Source organism: Phocoena phocoena, chromosome 2 (assembly GCF_963924675.1).
Source record: "Phocoena phocoena chromosome 2, mPhoPho1.1, whole genome shotgun sequence".
Lineage (NCBI taxonomy): Eukaryota > Metazoa > Chordata > Mammalia > Artiodactyla > Phocoenidae > Phocoena > Phocoena phocoena.
This window is the reverse complement of record NC_089220.1, coordinates 107,239,412-107,255,868: the sequence shown is the minus strand read 5'-3', so window position 1 is coordinate 107,255,868 and position 16,457 is coordinate 107,239,412. Positions and strand designations below refer to the sequence as shown.

At 42.2% G+C, this 16,457-nt stretch overlaps 1 protein-coding gene across 1 annotated transcript in view; it reads right to left on the bottom strand.

Annotated features, from left to right (window-relative positions):
• ZNF609 (zinc finger protein 609) overlaps window positions 1–16,457 on the bottom strand; it is a 222,528-nt gene that overhangs the window by 185,543 nt on the left and 20,528 nt on the right. Inside the window, exon 2 of the mRNA XM_065872148.1 lies at window positions 8,110–8,983. Within this exon, the coding sequence (XP_065728220.1) occupies window positions 8,110–8,856 (747 nt within the window). The 5' untranslated portion in view covers window positions 8,857–8,983. The remainder of the gene's footprint in view (window positions 1–8,109; window positions 8,984–16,457) is intronic.

The window sequence follows — 16,457 nt, the reverse complement described above, 5'->3', positions numbered from 1 at the left end:
ATCATTACATTGTGCACCCAAAATTAATATAATGTTATGTCAATTATACCTCAATCAAAAAAAAAAAGGCCAAGAACGGATTTAATGTAAAGGTTTGGCTCATTTAAACCAAGCTAGTATTTGCCACTAAGGCTGGAACCCAGTGGTCTCAAATTTGAAAATACTCAATTAGTGTATTTTTCACAGGCACACAGTCGAAGTGTACTCTCCCAGTGGACAATATTTCAAGTTGAAAACTGAGCACCTCCTAAAAATCTAAGAACTGCCTTTTTATTTCCTGCAGCTAGTGACAAATTCACAAAAAGAAGCATCTCAATCCTTATTCTTCTCTTGACCATTTAGACTACCTGTAGTTCTAATCCTTTCAAAAGGCTAAAGTCTGCACTCTTCAAAGATTAACAGAAGGAAAAAAAAGCTTTCCGAACTAAAACAATCATGTTGTGCTCGCTTCGGCAGCACATTTACTAAAACAATCATGTTATAGCCATTTCAATGCTTAGAAAAATAATTCAGGGGCTTCCCTGGTGGCGCAGTGGTTGAGAGTCCGCCTGCCAATGCAGGGGACACGGGTTCGTGCCCCGGTCCGGGAAGATCCCACATGCCGTGGAGCAGCTGGGCCCGTGAGCCATGGGCGCTGAGCCTGCACATCCGGAGCCTGTGCTCCACAACGGGAGAGACCACAACAGTGAGAGGCCCGCGTACCACACACACACACACACACACACACACACACACACACACAAAAGTTAAATATCCCTTTTGCTTTCAAAGTCCCAAACCCTTAGGATTGCTTCCAATTTTAGGCTCCTGTCAGTTTGCCCATAAAGAGAAAAGATATATCTGAACATCACTCAGGAAATAAAAAAAAAAAAAAAAAATCATACCTACTGTCCAGAGTTACTTTTTACCCCTTCAAGTTTTTGGTGAATTTGATCTTCACTATTAAGAGGACAATGTGCTCTACAACAGTGGAGCTCAAACTTTAGTGTGTATCATGATCAATGGGAGAGCTAACGGTAAAACATAAATTGCTGGGCCTTAAGCCTAGAGTTTCTGACTTGGGGGCCTGGGATGGGGCCTGATACTTGAATTTCTAACAAGTTCCCAGATGCTATGCTGATGTTGCTGGTATAGGGATAACAGTTTTATAAGAAGGTAAAAGGAAGTAATTCTCTCTCACCTTAGCTGTCACCTTTCTCATGTAAAAACACTTCTCTACGGAGCACTTCCAACAAGAGAGACACTTAGGATTTAAAAACATCTCCAGGTTCTGAAAGCTAAAAGACTTTTTTTTTCCCCCACTTCACAAGGGCTCCAATGTCACAAATGACATTAAAGCAGTGGAAATCCAGAAAAAGGAAAATTAAGGTCAGAATGATTGTAAACTCTGCTCAAGAACCTTACCAGGCACATATTACTTCTTCAGTCTGAAAAGTGTTTCCTTTGGGTCTCCTAAGGCAAGAGAAATGCCCAAAGGAAGAAAGAAGTAGCTTGTTTCATAACACTAAAAACACAAGGACAGGCTCTGAAAACAAGAGAATCTTGCTCCATAAGTAAAAAAAATCACAAAATGCTATGAATCCCTATCTTTCCTTTGTCATACTATTCTCCATCTCAAAAGAGCTATTCCTCTTACTGAAGACTGACCCAAACTCTATACTTTCTTAGGTAGCTTAAATATTGACTATGTCAATGTCACCTAGGATGAACAACTTCAGAGAATAGGATTTGTTAAAAATGTCTCCTCAGCCAGCCTGGGAAGCTTCGTACTCGGGTGGGTGCTCTCAACCGTGACTAAACTGTACCTAGAGAAATATATTTTAAAATATTAATATGGCCTAGCACTTTCCTGATGGTAATCCTTCCAGGCCCATCCCAATGGCACAACTGGGAAATTAAATGAAGAGAAAAGCAATCTCCTCTCTGCTCTCTACTTTCAGATGCTCCTCCTCTACAGCTTTGCCACGCACAGACTCATTTCTATACATATACACTGAGATAGAACATTCGCACACACACAAATAACTCTCAGCAGGAACCAAAAATCAAAGCCTAACCCCAACGTTTTTAAGTGAGCAAGTCCAATTTCCTTCTTTGTAGCCCTTGACACATGCTGGCTGGGAGCCGTCTGGATTTTTTTCTGCCTTGTTCCTGCACCAGAAGGCTCTGCACTGCAGGTCAGGGGATGATAAGGAAATGAATAGTGTAATTTCCAAGGCCTCTGAACACAGCCCTGTCAGCAGCTCTGGAGGTGGGTTACTCAAGCATGGCCTGAAGAGTGAAAACCACAGAGAGGAGGGCTCAGACAGCCAGCAGTGGCAGGATCTCAGCTGTGCATGTTACTGCCATCTCCAGCCTGAAAGCCCAAGCCCTGCTGCCTCCCTGGATGAGCTCTGTTGGTAAAAGCTCTTATACACAAATGGCAAAAATACAAGTTCACGCTGGGGGAGGAAGATTAAGGACTAGGACTTAGATTTTCCATGTACTCTTGTGCAGAAACAGAAACATTTAGTGCTCTTCCAGCATACATGAGATTGCACCTGCTGGCAAACCCACAGTAATATCTATCCCACATACTCAACCCCATACCAGGGATATGGCCAAAAAGGAAACTCAATTCATATGAAATCTGAAATTCAACAGGCCACTTCAATATCCTTTGAAGCCAATTTCTGGTTTCTACCTCATCAAACCCCACTATAAATATCAGGGCCCTTAGAACACATTACCAGCATTCAAGCTTCCCAATCCAGGTTTGGAACTTCTCCTGAGAACGGTGCTGCACGTCTTAGCCAACATGCTTATCTATTCATACTGGGCTTCTGGTATAGGTGGTATGTTGTTATATTTCAGCCCATTATTGCCTACAGCAAACTGAGACATATTTCAACTCAAATCATGTTATTCTTCTTTTGTAATATTTACTAAATGCTCCGTATGTGCCAAACACCGTTCTAAGTGTTTTATATGAATTAACTAATTGAATTTCACAAAAATCCTATTAAGGAACTATTGTTTCCTCATTTTGCAGATGAGAAAACTGAGGTAGCTCAGTTAAGTAATTTGTTCAATATCACTCAGTTAATAAGTGTCAAAGCTGGGATACAAACCCCGGTCGTTTGGCTCCAGACTTTATACTCTTAATCACTAAGTTATGCATAAGAGCTCATGTGCAGTTCAAGTTTACAAGACTGGTGTTTTAGGTTGGAAGTGGCTCCCAATGCCCAGCTTATGAAGTGCCCACCTTTAATGATGGTTAAAGAAAATTCACAAACATTAAAGTATATACCAATTGTCTGGAGAGTCTTCTGGAAGTACAGATTTCTGGGCCCCTACCCCTAAAACTTATTTAGCAGATCTGGGGTAAGGTCTAAGACTCTGCATTTCTGACATTCAGATGACATGATGCACATGGTTTTATGGACCACAATTTCAGGAACTCTGCTCTAGATGGTAAACTGTAAGCAAAGAGCAGCAACCATCTCTGTTCTGTTCACCAGTGTACACCCAGTACTAAGCACAATACCTGGAATGTAAAATGCACTCAGTTAATATACAGAATGAATGAAACATGACAATGGTATCTAACAGTATCATCTCTTTACAAAACAGTTAATATCCACAATACATTTACAGTCTGCCTGTTAGTGATATATCCAAGAAGCACAAGGGCAGGGTTTTTTTTTTTTTTCATACCTGCAATTGCCAAATAAAGAGGGAACTGGCAATGCCTCAATGATTACAATGAAAATTTGACTGAATGCAATACTCCAGAACACACACACACACACACACACACACACACACACACTCTCTCTCAGGAAGTCAAACTCAAAGTAGCAGTTTAAAAAGTAACTTTCCGTCTGTATGTATAACAGGGGAGGTTCAGCACCAGCTATAAATGGTTGTTCTTTGTAAACATCATCACCTTACCAAAGAAAGTGAAACTCAAAGATCCTTTGTTTACTGAGTGCCTACAATATTAAAATCGGTATAGAAAACAAATGAAAGCAGTCTTAAGAGCACCTAGGCATTTACATCCAATGTTTCTGAGGTAGTCTTTAAGTGGGAAAACAGAATCCTTCATAACAATGAAGGATTTGTTAAGAATCCCAGAGTAACAATATGCCAGAAGAACTTGGTAAACAAAAACCTGGCTTTGCCACTGACTACCTGTGACAGTCTAGGTAAGTCACATGACCTCCCTGGTCTCAGTTCCCTCTTCTATAAAGTGAGGAGATTGGACAAGATAATCTTTCTCAGGGCCCTCCTTGAATTACAACACCCGGATGGAAAACAGAGCTGCTGAAGAAAAAATAAATTAAGCTCAGACTTCGTTGTAGTTAGAGAATGCATCTCTGTCCCACATAAATATCAACTTCTTTTAATTTTTTCCAAGAAGGAAAATGCTTGAGGGCATTTGGCTTCAGGAAGCAAGGCTAACTGCTATTTCATCACTAGCTGAGAAAGAACAGCTTGTGAAGGAGGAAGGTGTTAAGAGAGCAAGCCCTGGATCAGAAGGAATAAAAGAGACCTGACCTTGGTTGAGCAATGAGGGATTGCAACACGAGAGAAATGAGATGGAAGGCATAAACTAGGGCAAGAAAACAAAATCAAGGGCAAAGGAAGATGCTCTTAGAACACAGGATATGATAGCAAACATGATCGGAAGGGGAAAGAGCAAAGAGCACACTTTAGTTTTGTCTCCTAAACTAATGGGTAAGTGGTAAATATGTGTATGCAGCATTCTGAGAGCAGCAGAAGCTAAGACACAAACATGGGGAAAGCACAGTGCAGTGTTTCTACCTTCCAAGATAAAAAGCAGCAGCTGAAGAGACAAGGAGAGCTTCTGGCTGCAAACTTCTAGATCCTTTAGCCACTAGAGCTTTACTTTATACAATCTGGAAAAAAAAGGAGTCTCACCTTAAACTCCTGGTTTAAGCCCCAACTCAGAGTCAACACAGATAGATCACTGCCTTCTGTGGTTTGTAAATTCTTTTTTCTTGCCTGTCAGAGTGGTAACGTGAGCACTAAGCTGGGGACATTCAGACAGGCACTCTCCCTCATCCTACCTCCCTTTCCATCCCTAACTCAACAACCTATCAATCAAACCAAAGACAAGGAACAGACAGGAGCTGGAAGGCTCTGTCTTGTTTATTCCTCAACATTCCCTCCCCCATCGCTTCAGCTGGCAGGAAGTATGAAGCAAGAGTGTTCAATGACAATTCAGGGCAGCAGTAGTTGCTAAGACTCTCTAGGTCTCTCCTAGAACTCTGGGAAATAGCACAGTGAAGCCTGCCAGAGAGAGGTGTGGTGGAGCAAAAGTGGGATCCCATGAAGGGAAATTCACATTCTTGGCTGACTGAAATTCGCTCAGCCATAGACTGAGATACCCACCTTGATGAGAGAGGAGGTCCTGAGGTAGAGAATTAGAATATTCAAATCTCCCTAATTAGCTAGTTGTAGACATGTGACAATTCTGTCCTACACCACAAACTCCACTTGTCTTCTCTCTCTTGTTTCCAAGGGGTTACAGGAGTGGGTATGGGTGAGGAGACTCCAGCTAAGACACTTTCCAAATTTTATGAGTTTTCCCTCTTCATGACAGCTTCCAGCTCAGAGTATGTAATTCCTAGATTATATCAAAACATCTGTTTTGTTGTTTTGGTTCTGTTGGTTGTCCCCCACGTGGAAGAAAGCATTCCAAACCAGTTAAGCCATAGGCAAGCCCATATCTCAGAGACAAAAATCTTAAGAAAGTTTTTAAAGACTTAGCTTATGAGTTATAGTGTTAATCATCAAACACCGACTCAAACACCTCTTATGCCCAACAACCTGGGATCCTTGTTTCTCAAAAGCTGCTCCACTCCGAGATTCCTAGCCTGCGTTCCCTTTTGCACCTTCCCCTCCTCCCATTCCAGAAACGCTGTCTTTCTGCACAGTGTTTTCATCTCCTAGCAACTTCCAAATATTTATTTACATAATTATTTATTTCAATGGCCAAATGCTTTAGAATGGCACCCCACAGAACCAGACTGTTCAAGAGGGTTGAGGGAACAGGGAAAAGAACTGAGAAAGCAGGTTCTTGCTTAGAGTGACATCAAACTGCACAGCAAATTTCCCCTTCTAAGAGTACTTCTCAGCAATTTTACCTTTCCTCCAAAAACAGAAGCACAGTCTCTTTCCCTTTTCTCTCCCATTCCACTGCCCCAATCTCAGTCTTTTGGGGTGACAAGGCATATAACACAGCTATATTATTAAGAAGCAAACCTCCCTGGCACCAAGGTGTATTCTTAGCTGAATATACTGCATCTTTCAGCCCAATTATAATCTGAAGGGCAGCCACCCAACCAGTCCCCGAACCTGTAAGAAGAAAAAGGGTTCCATTGCTTCTCTGTTGGAGACTCTCAAGGACATTTAGACTTAAATCCAATATGAAGATAAGCATCATTAATCCTTTCATCCACAGACCACTACTGGGCTTAGAAGATTGCAACATGAGTCAAGAGTTCTAAACAGAAAGGAAACTGAAGGCCACCCTCAGAAGTGGCCACTTTTCAGCACAGGAAGAACAAAGATTATGAACACGGATATACAGCAAGAGTTTACTGGAGCCAGATGTAGGGAACAGTCTAATGGGCCTGGAATAGAAGCAAGAACTCCTGGTACTCCTAAGCCTCTTTAAAACAGTATTATCCATCTGCACCCCAGAGAAAATGGTAAATCACAGCCAGCACACGATGCACCATGCCAGTAACCAGCTGGAACTTGACTCTGCTGAGGTGGACTGTAGCATCTGCCACCTAAACATAGGCAGACTCTCTGGCAGCTGCCACTGGTAAAAGGGAATAAACCATTGTGTTATTAGTGGAAGAAAATTCACAGTCCTGTTACCAGGGAAGCCCAGATGTTGCTAAGAGTCACAGATGTGCCAGAGGCAAGGACCAAAACACCTACAGCAAAGAAAGCGTAACCTAGCACTGAGAGGACACCACCACCCAAACATACACATCCTGCCTCTATTAACACTTACATATGGAAAGAGGTATTCCCTGCTGCAGCTGATGCAATTACAGAGAAATCAATTTATACTGCATCTTCTGGAATCAGCTGAAAGCATAGGGTGAGCAGAACACAGAGCGGAAAATCAAGAGCCAGTGAACAGCACATTACCAGGCCAGCCGCTTTGCAGGAAATTGTAAGCTGCAGAAGTTTAAGGCAGCCTGAGCTGACCCTAGATTCACACCCACTCTGGTCTAGGCCTCCAAACTCCATTTACTGAGACATGAACTAAGATCATCTTCCCAAAGGAGGAGAACCCCTTGTGGGGCTGCAGGCACCTGTCCTTCCAAGTCAAGCAGAAGGCAAGGTATCATTACACCATATGGCAGCTATTAAACCACCAGGAGACCTTGATTCCCAATAGTTGAGGGAGATACCCAGACAAGAACTATACTTTAGTGTCCAAAGAATCTCCTTCAAGGCCAAACTTTCATAGCCACTACACTAATCCATAAGACCTGATTAAGTACCTCAGTACCTCCTGCTCCACTGTTTACCTGCCCCAAACTGTGACCTTTTGCTCTTTGGCAGTCACCAACAGAACACTTGGTAGATACCATGTAATGAAACTTACTTAACCCTTTTCTCTTCCAGAGACCCAGCAGCACCATTTATCCCATTAAAAACAGCACTCAATTGAAAGCCTATTAAGTTTATCAACTTGTTAAGTTTATCAATGACTCTAAGGATGAAATGTCAATCAAGCTGGGAACCATATAAAGGTTGATGCCAGCCTCTAGTAACAAGTATCTGAGGTGGGACAAGGACAAGGCTGGAGGTTCTTGACTTACGGAAAATTCATTCTACCAAGCAGCTACCCACAACAACAGACACTCTTCTCCAAAATGTCCAGGCCTGCTGTTAATGAATCTGTAGGGAATCCCCTAATTTGGAACAAAACCACGTTATCATTACCAGCTGCTCTGACCTTGTAATTGGTCATTACCCACAAACTAATGAGGCTCCCACAGAGTGCACATAGCATTTGGCGGTTAGTCCAGGGCAGTTCTGACTGGCAGTGGGCAGCCAGATCTGGCCACCTCTTACCTTTTCAGACTTGACTTTCTTTAGCGGGCGACACTCATTCTCCCCTTCCTCTGGCTCCGGTTTAGCTCCCAAAGGGTTGAGCGCTGCCCCAGGCTCAATAGCTATACTCCCAAGTGGCTCCACAGCTCCTGGATCCACCCCTGTGCTTCCATCATACTGACCACCACGTCCTCCCAAGGGAACTGGCTGGAGGACCCCAGGATCCTTTTCTGAACAAGTCCCCACTCCTTCGCTTCTCTCCTTCTTGCTCTTAGATGAGCTGTTCTCCTTCTCCTTTTTGGAGCCGGCTACACTGCGGGATGCCTTAGCCGCCTTCTCTGAGCCCTTGGGAGCAATAGCAGCAACCAGGCTTCCTGCATTGGCACCATCTCCTGAGCGTCCCTGCACCTCTTTCTTGCTAGCTGCCCCCTCACTTGGAGTGAACAGGGACGTCCCTGGAGTGGGTTTGCTAGTGTCTTTGCCACTCTTATTCCTTTTAGATTTTGATTTGCCTTCCTTCCCTTGAGGACCTGGCACTGGGGTCACAAACTTGATGTTGTCTGGTAGTGTAGCCACAGCATTGGGAGCTGGTATCCCCACCTCCTTTGAGCCTGACATTTCCAGTTTCTGCTGGTCCTTTTCCAGATCGGCGTCCAGGTCAATGATGAGATTCCCTACTCCAATGTCCCATTCATCCCCACTGTCGTATGTCTCAACCGGGTTTGCATCCACTCCTTTCCCTCCGGAGGCTCCACTGCTCAAGGACATCTTAGAGTCAACGTCCCACCTCAAGATTCAAGGCTCTTCCTTGCCCCCAGCTTTCCTATTTTCAGCTTCAGCTATGTTCTCAGACCTGCCACATTGGTCAGTATATGCCCAGTGGACAACATCATTGCTGGAAAAAGAAAATTTAAAGAGCTGTTAAAGGAAACAATACAGGCAAAGAGGCTGAAATAAACTCCCACAAAAAACAGACCCTTCCTAGGTGGTTATCACACCACAATAGACAAGACAAACAGGTTCAGCTGTATTTCTAACCAAGTCACATTGGACCAAGGGAAAAGCTAATTCCCACTCCATCTCCACAGGGGAGAGTACAATATTTGCAATTGCCCGGAAATTCGGCAGTCTTAACTAGGAATTCTCTAGAGTTAGTTTCCCATTCCGAAGAGACTTATTTCTACTACCACTGCCAGGCGGCAATCCTCCCTCTATCAATACAGGCCCTGGCACATCCTCTAGCACAACTTTACTCATACCTCTTTTCTCCTTGCTTCTTCTTGAACTATCAGAGATTCAGAACATAGTCTAGCAAAGGCTAAATCCCTCTACTCACAGGGCCTGTCCCTACTAAAAATAATATAGATTCCTTGTCATTCTACTGCTGGGGGTGGTGGTGTCTAATTGTGGGTAAGTAAAAGAGAAAAGCAAACAGAACTGGGGAAAAATACAATATCACGATAGGGGCAAAACCTGCAATTAGAGGAGACAATCCTCAGAGAGGACTTAACCAATCAGCTTCAGTTCAGTTAAGCCAGCCTTATTAAACTCCAGGTTTCAAATTATGTCTAAATAGCAGAATCCACTGTAGTCTTTCTCACTACCCACTAAAATACCCAGGAAGACACACACACACACACACACACACACACACACACACACACACAGAAAAAATATTACCCTATCAATAACTGAACAGTACTAAAAAACCTCATGTTAGAATGTGGGAAAAGTCTCTACATTCTAATAGTATAAGACTGATGGCACTATATTGATAAATACCAGGGCCTCACCACACGGAACAGAGATAGCTAAAAAAGGGGGTGGCATGGGGTGGGTGGTAAAAAAGGCAATTTATACCTCTCCTTGGGAGTGTACCATCTAGAAAACCTGGCAGCCAACATACACCATCCAGCTATTACTTTATTTTGTTTTTATTTTTTGCTGTACGCGGGCCTCTCACTGTTGCGGCCTCTCCCTTTGCGGAGCACAGGCTCCGGACGCGCAGGCTCAGCGGCCATGGCTCACGGGCCCAGCCGCTCCGCGGCATGTGGGATCTTCCCGGACCGGGGCACGAACCCGTGTCCCCTGCATCGGCAGGCGGACTCTCAACCACTGTGCCACCAGGGAAGGCCCCAGCTATTACTTTATGATGAAACCAAAGATTTCTGTTCTTGCTCACTCCCGTTTACCATCTTTCTATATGCATATAGAACTTATAAGATGACAGAGCAGAAAGGGTAAAACAGAGGTGGCACAATGAATCCTACAAAGTAAATATCTAACAGGTAAATGCCATCAATATCTCTTAAGAGAGATAAGACACATTGTACTTTTCCACCTGCTCTCTCAAGGCAGTGTCAAAGAACCAGGGTGCAGTTCAAGAGAAGATGTCACCTAGGAGAGCAGAGCTATACCAAGTGAGTGCTTGACAGCAACTGGGATGTAAGAGAGAAATTCAGCGCATTAATAATGGCAGCACATTAACCTGCCATTTAGCCATAGATCTGAGAAGAAAATACATCCTTTACCCAAGTAGAGAGCTTAGTGCCAACAACCAATCATTGCTGACGTTGAGTCCACATAGATCTTACTTCATAAAACGATGAGCAAAAACTGTGTGTGGGGGAAAACATCACATAAGAACTATGGGGCATCCCTGGTGGCACAGTGGTTAAAGAATCCACCTGTCAATGCAGGGGACATGGGTTCGAGCCCTGGTCCGGGAAGATCCCACATGCCGCGGAGCAACTAAGCCCATACGCCACAACTACTAAGCCTGTGCTCTAGAACCTGCGAGCCACAACTACTGAGCCCATGTGCAACAGCTACTGAAGACTGTGCACCTAGAGCCCGTGCTTGGCAACAAGAGAAGCCACCGCAATGAGAAGCCCGCACACTGCAATGAGGAGTAGCCCCCGCTCACCACAACTAGAGAAAGCCCGCGCGCAGCAACAAAGACCCAATGCAGCCATAAATACATAATTTAAAAAAAAAAGAACTATGAAAAAATGCCACCCACAAGGTAAAGGCAACATAATCTCTGAAAAAATTAAAGAAATGATACCTCTGATAGTGATCTAGAATTCTGAAGACATTTTTAGTAAAATGTTTGGAATTCTCTATACTATACACTAATTCATTCAAAAAAACGTGTATTAATTGCCTACTAAGTACCAGGCACTAAACTAGGTGCTGGGAATACAGTAGCAAGTGAGAGTGTATAAGGCAGTGGAGCATGATACTGAAAATAATTCTATTATGAGGGACAAAGGCATTTCTAGAAATGGAAATGCCAACTGAATCTGCACTACAAAGGATTATTAAAGTATAGTTCTTCCCAACATCATCATTTGTCACCTCTGCAATCTCTGCAATTGTGGTGAGGCTCAGAGCATAACCCACATTCATCTAACACTTACCCACTTTCCTCTTGAGCTGCACTATCATCAGTATGTAATGTAACCATAAGAACAATTCCATGTTTGTTTATTCAATAAAACTTTCAAAAGACCTTCCTCCAAAAAACAAACAAAAACCCTTCCTCTAGAAAACAGGATGCTAATGGAAGAGAGACTCTGGAAAGGTATATAAAGGGAAGAATATAAAGTACATAAAAGTGTTTGTGCTCACTGAGAGCTCCTGACAGTTCTGCACTGGCTGACCTGTCGTATGGAGCAGGGTAAACAAAATATGACAGTAAAGAAGACACAGCATTAAGGAGATACTAGGCTGAAATGGAAAGATACGAACTTAGACAAAAGAATCTGATTTTATTTTTTAAAAAAGGAAGATGCAAGGAAATGAAAAATGCAATTAAAATTCATACAGAAATCAAAAAAGCACTGAACTAAAACTGTGGAAAATGAATCTGTAAATTACAAGAAAACCTGAGATACTGTTCCAGAAGGCAAAGGCAAAGGACAGCAAAAAGAAAACAGTGAGAGAAACTGAAAGACAGAGAAAGTATTTAACAATACTCAAAGCAAAACTGAAGAGACTAGAACAAACGGGAGAAAAGCAACCCGTCGAGGCATAATATATGAATAACACCTTGAGCTGAAAAAGATCTTGAAAAAGTTCACTACCTTTTCAGCAAAATCAATTTAAAAAAAGCCAAACTTGCAGACATCCTAACAAAATATTTGAATTACAAAGGACAAAACTTAGGCCAACCTCAGACTGCTCTGCAATATTAAATGTTAAAAGAGAATGAAAAATCTACAAAGAATTTTGAAGAGAAAAGGTTATTTTTCAAGTCTTTCACTGAGTCAAGTTGTTTGTCACGTGTAAAAACAAAAGATTTTCAGTTATGTAGGAACATATATATATCCACCTTGTTAAAAACTATCTGAAGCATTAAAATCAGTTCAGTGTAGCATAAAGTTGAATAATTCTTGTAAACAGAAATACCAAATGATTTTTGTAATCTTAAGAGTAAACTCAACGCAGACATTCCTGGAAAAGATAGGAGGCAAAATCAATGCTTGTAATAATGCTGAACCTAGAACGTTCAGCCTTAACATCAGTAAGGAAAGACACTTCCTCAAATTCCTTTTGTCCCAATTCCATATGTCATGGCAAATTGTTTTGTTTTTTCTAGTAAGCAAGAAATATTGTTATAAAGCAGAAACTAACACACCATTGTAAAGCAATTATACTCCAATAAAGATGTAAAAAAAAAAGAAATATTGCTGTTAACATGATTTTTAAATTGTGCTTCTTCTTAAAAGGGAGCTGGAGATGAAAAGAACATCTGATGCTCTGTGCTCATTTTCAAGTTCCACATCTTAAGTGAGATATTCATTAAGTGGAAGGATATCCTAGAGTATAGTAAAACACCAAAAAGCCATTTCGTAAGAGGAAAGGTCTTAGAAACTGGTATTCTTTAATCTGGAAAGGAGTTAGCTGAAGGGAGACAGGCTGGTTAGCTTCAAATATATGATGGTTGCAATGTGGAAGAGAGAAACTTATTCTGTTATGCTGAGGGTATAAAATGGACCAGTAAGTAGAAGTTACAGAAAGACAGATGTTTAACTCAGGAAAAAATGTAATACCCTGGAATTCCCAACAATGACCCACAATGCTTAATGAAGCCATATCTTTATCACTGAAAGTAGTGACCAGAAAAACCATAATCACCTGTCAAGCAAATTACAGAATTCTTCTATGTGTGACAGGGAGTAGTCTGGACATGCCCAGGGCCTTTTTCAAATCTGAAATTCTGTTAATGTACCTATCAAAAAGTGCACTCCCTGGGCTTCCCTGGTGGTGCAGTGGTTAAGGATCCGCCTGCCAACGTTCAAGCCCTGGTCCGGGAAGATCCCACATGCCGTGGAGCAACTAAGCCCATGCGCCACAATTACTGAGCCTGCGCTCTACAGCCCGTGAGCCACAACTACTGAGGCCGCGCACCTAGAGCCCATGCTCCACAACAGGAGAAGCACCGCAATAAGAAGCCTGCACACCGCAACGAAAAGTAGCCCCTGCTCGCTGCAACTGGAGAAGGCCCGCGTGCAGCAACGAAGACCCAATGCAGCCAAAAATAAAAATAAATAAATAAAAAAAATTTTTTTAAGTGCTTTCCCTACTAGAAAACTACCCAGAATTTCTGAATGACCAGGATGCAAACAAAGAAAACATATCCTGAGGACTGATATTTAGTGGTCCTGATGCTCTATAGAGAGCCACTGTCCTCTAATTTCTGAGTGAGTTAAGTAAGTACCACTTTTCAACCAGGTGACTTCTCAGAAATTCAGTTTACCAAACCCAGCAGGTTTCATAGTAACTTTGGTGGTACCTTTCCAAAGATATACTGAAAAATTGCCAAGGATTCTTTAATCAGCCTGGCTACAGCAGCCAGACCACTTTCCATCTGCTCCCTACCACATCCCTGGCTTTATACAGCCAATAATCAAACTCTCTGACAGTTCACAGCAGAGATGTTTAACCCCAGGAGGTAGGGTAACTAACATGGTAGCTGGAAATGAAAAGCACTGACCTCTTGCTTCCATGGCAGAGAAAGTGCAGAATCAGGAGAACCAATACCTTACCGAGACCAAAAAGTACTTTCAACTTGCAGGAGCTTCTGGATATATTTTCTTCTCTCTTCTTTTGTCTAATTGTACTACACTTCGCTATTTAGGACCATGATTCACCAAACTCTGGAATTACTTGCCAGTGCCATTTCTGCTTTGTTCTGCACCTGATCACTAAGAACTCTTCTCTGCGTGGATATAGCTAAGGGACCAAGATAGGTCATGACAATCACTCCTCATACCCTGTATCTATAACAATGAAAGTTCAAATTCCAGTTTCCTCTCTGGAACCCAACTCCGTCCCTCAGACTCCCAGCCCACAGGCTGGTTTGTAATCATACATTTCAGGTCATTAATTGCTTTTTACTAGGGCATATGCCATAGATTACACCACTTCCCTACCTCAGTAATGAGCAAGGCCTCTCTTCCAGACTAAGAATGAGAAAAAGAGTCTTCACGCGAGCTCTCTGCCCCTGCCCAGAGGACATAAGCAACAACTGACCCTACTTATGTCCAAACACAATATGAAGAAGAATACTTCTCCTTCTGCCCAGATAGAGCTCTGTATCCATCCTACAGGGCATCAAAGAGAAAGGATCTCTTTAACTGCCAATTACTTATAGCTAATCTGGTCTAAGTAGCAAACTGTCCAATGCTCTCCCAGTGTAAATTTATCTGTCCTCCCCTCTTGTTACAGTTTTTGGATCAATCTTCTTACAGGCTTTGGTCTGTGCAAGTGACAGTTGTGTTTGAGTGAGTACACTCTGCTTGCAACCACACAGGTCACACACATTTGGGTGTGCGGGTGATCCGTCTGGCTAGCTAGTTCTCACCGAAAGCTATATGGACAAAGAAAAATATGCTACACTCAATTTTAGGAAGGCAGCATGGTGTAGAACACAAAACTGAGCTGAGAATCAAGAGATGTGATTTCTGAAAAAAAAAAAAAAAAGAGAGATGTGATTTCTGGACTCAGATTTCCAATGACCCTAGCCAGGATGTTAGCCAAGTTGCTTCATTAAATATTAATTTTCTTATTATAAAATGGAGGGAGAATCCATCATGGTTCTAAGCATATTATGAGGATCCAAATCTGAACAATATGACAACTCAAAAGTATAAAATGACCCAAATATTCTCACAATGTTCTAGGGTCTCAACTTAAAGAGGCCTGCTTCATGGTTATACACTGTATAAAGACCTAAAGTATTTTTAAAATACAGTAAAAATAAATATTAAAAAAATTTTTACAAATTAAATTACAGGTAGTACTGATATTCATTTGAGTTCTACGAAAGAAAATGGCAATCCTTTCTTCTTTCAATTACTCAGTGGTTTTCACTTACTCTGGTTTTCCATTTAGGCTACTCCTACCTTCAGATGTGGCTCATAAAATCCTACACTATAGTGACTGACAAAAAGACTCCATCTTGCTTCAAAAACCCCTCAGGGCCAAGGTACCAACCTCAAAGCTCATGGTTTTAACATCTGGACTATCTCTTTTGCCAACTGTTCCAGTCCAGTAGGTTGTTGACCCCCCCTGACAGGCCTTCAAAACTAAATTGTGTGAGGTTCACAGGGTTTGATGCCCCAGGGAACTGTCAATAAAGCAGTGGGATAAAACAAAGTTGAGAGAAAACCAAACTATACCATCTTCCCTGAATTCCAGATGCTACCCTGAAATCACATACTCAGCCAACCTCAGGTGAGGCTAGTACAACATGTAAACCATCCGTGGTGACTCTGAGCTTACCCAGCTGGAAGAACAGGCATCTCCCTCTCCAGCTGCCACATTAGAGCTCACTAATCAACTGAATTTCCAACTGGGGCTCTAACAAGAAACAATCAACTTTCCTTTGGGTCTCTTCCTTAATTTATTACATTAATTACTGCAACAAAGGAACTGTGTCATCTCCTCAAGTACCATACCTCTCAGCTTATATCTCCAATGGGGATCAGATAAAGATAGACTAAGAGTGCCAATTTGAGAAGATGGATCCAATTCAACAGGGCTCATCTGACCATGTGTCACCTAAGGACAGAAGAGCAAAAGTGTAGCATCTTCCAGTCCCTCAGTGTTTATAACCTGCACCTCATGAATAGTTTTATGGTCCTCACAGGCTGCTATTCTCAGAGTAAGATTATGAGGCTTGACCTGTTTCATTTCACATAAGCAAATGACACTTCCACTAGACATAATTATTCAACAGGGCTCAGGTTTAGAGCCTTGGTGTTTGTCAATACTGCTCTGTGCCAGCATACATCTCACAATAGGCTAAACAGCATACTAAACATGTAAATAATTCAGTCCCAACCTTATAGGGATTCATT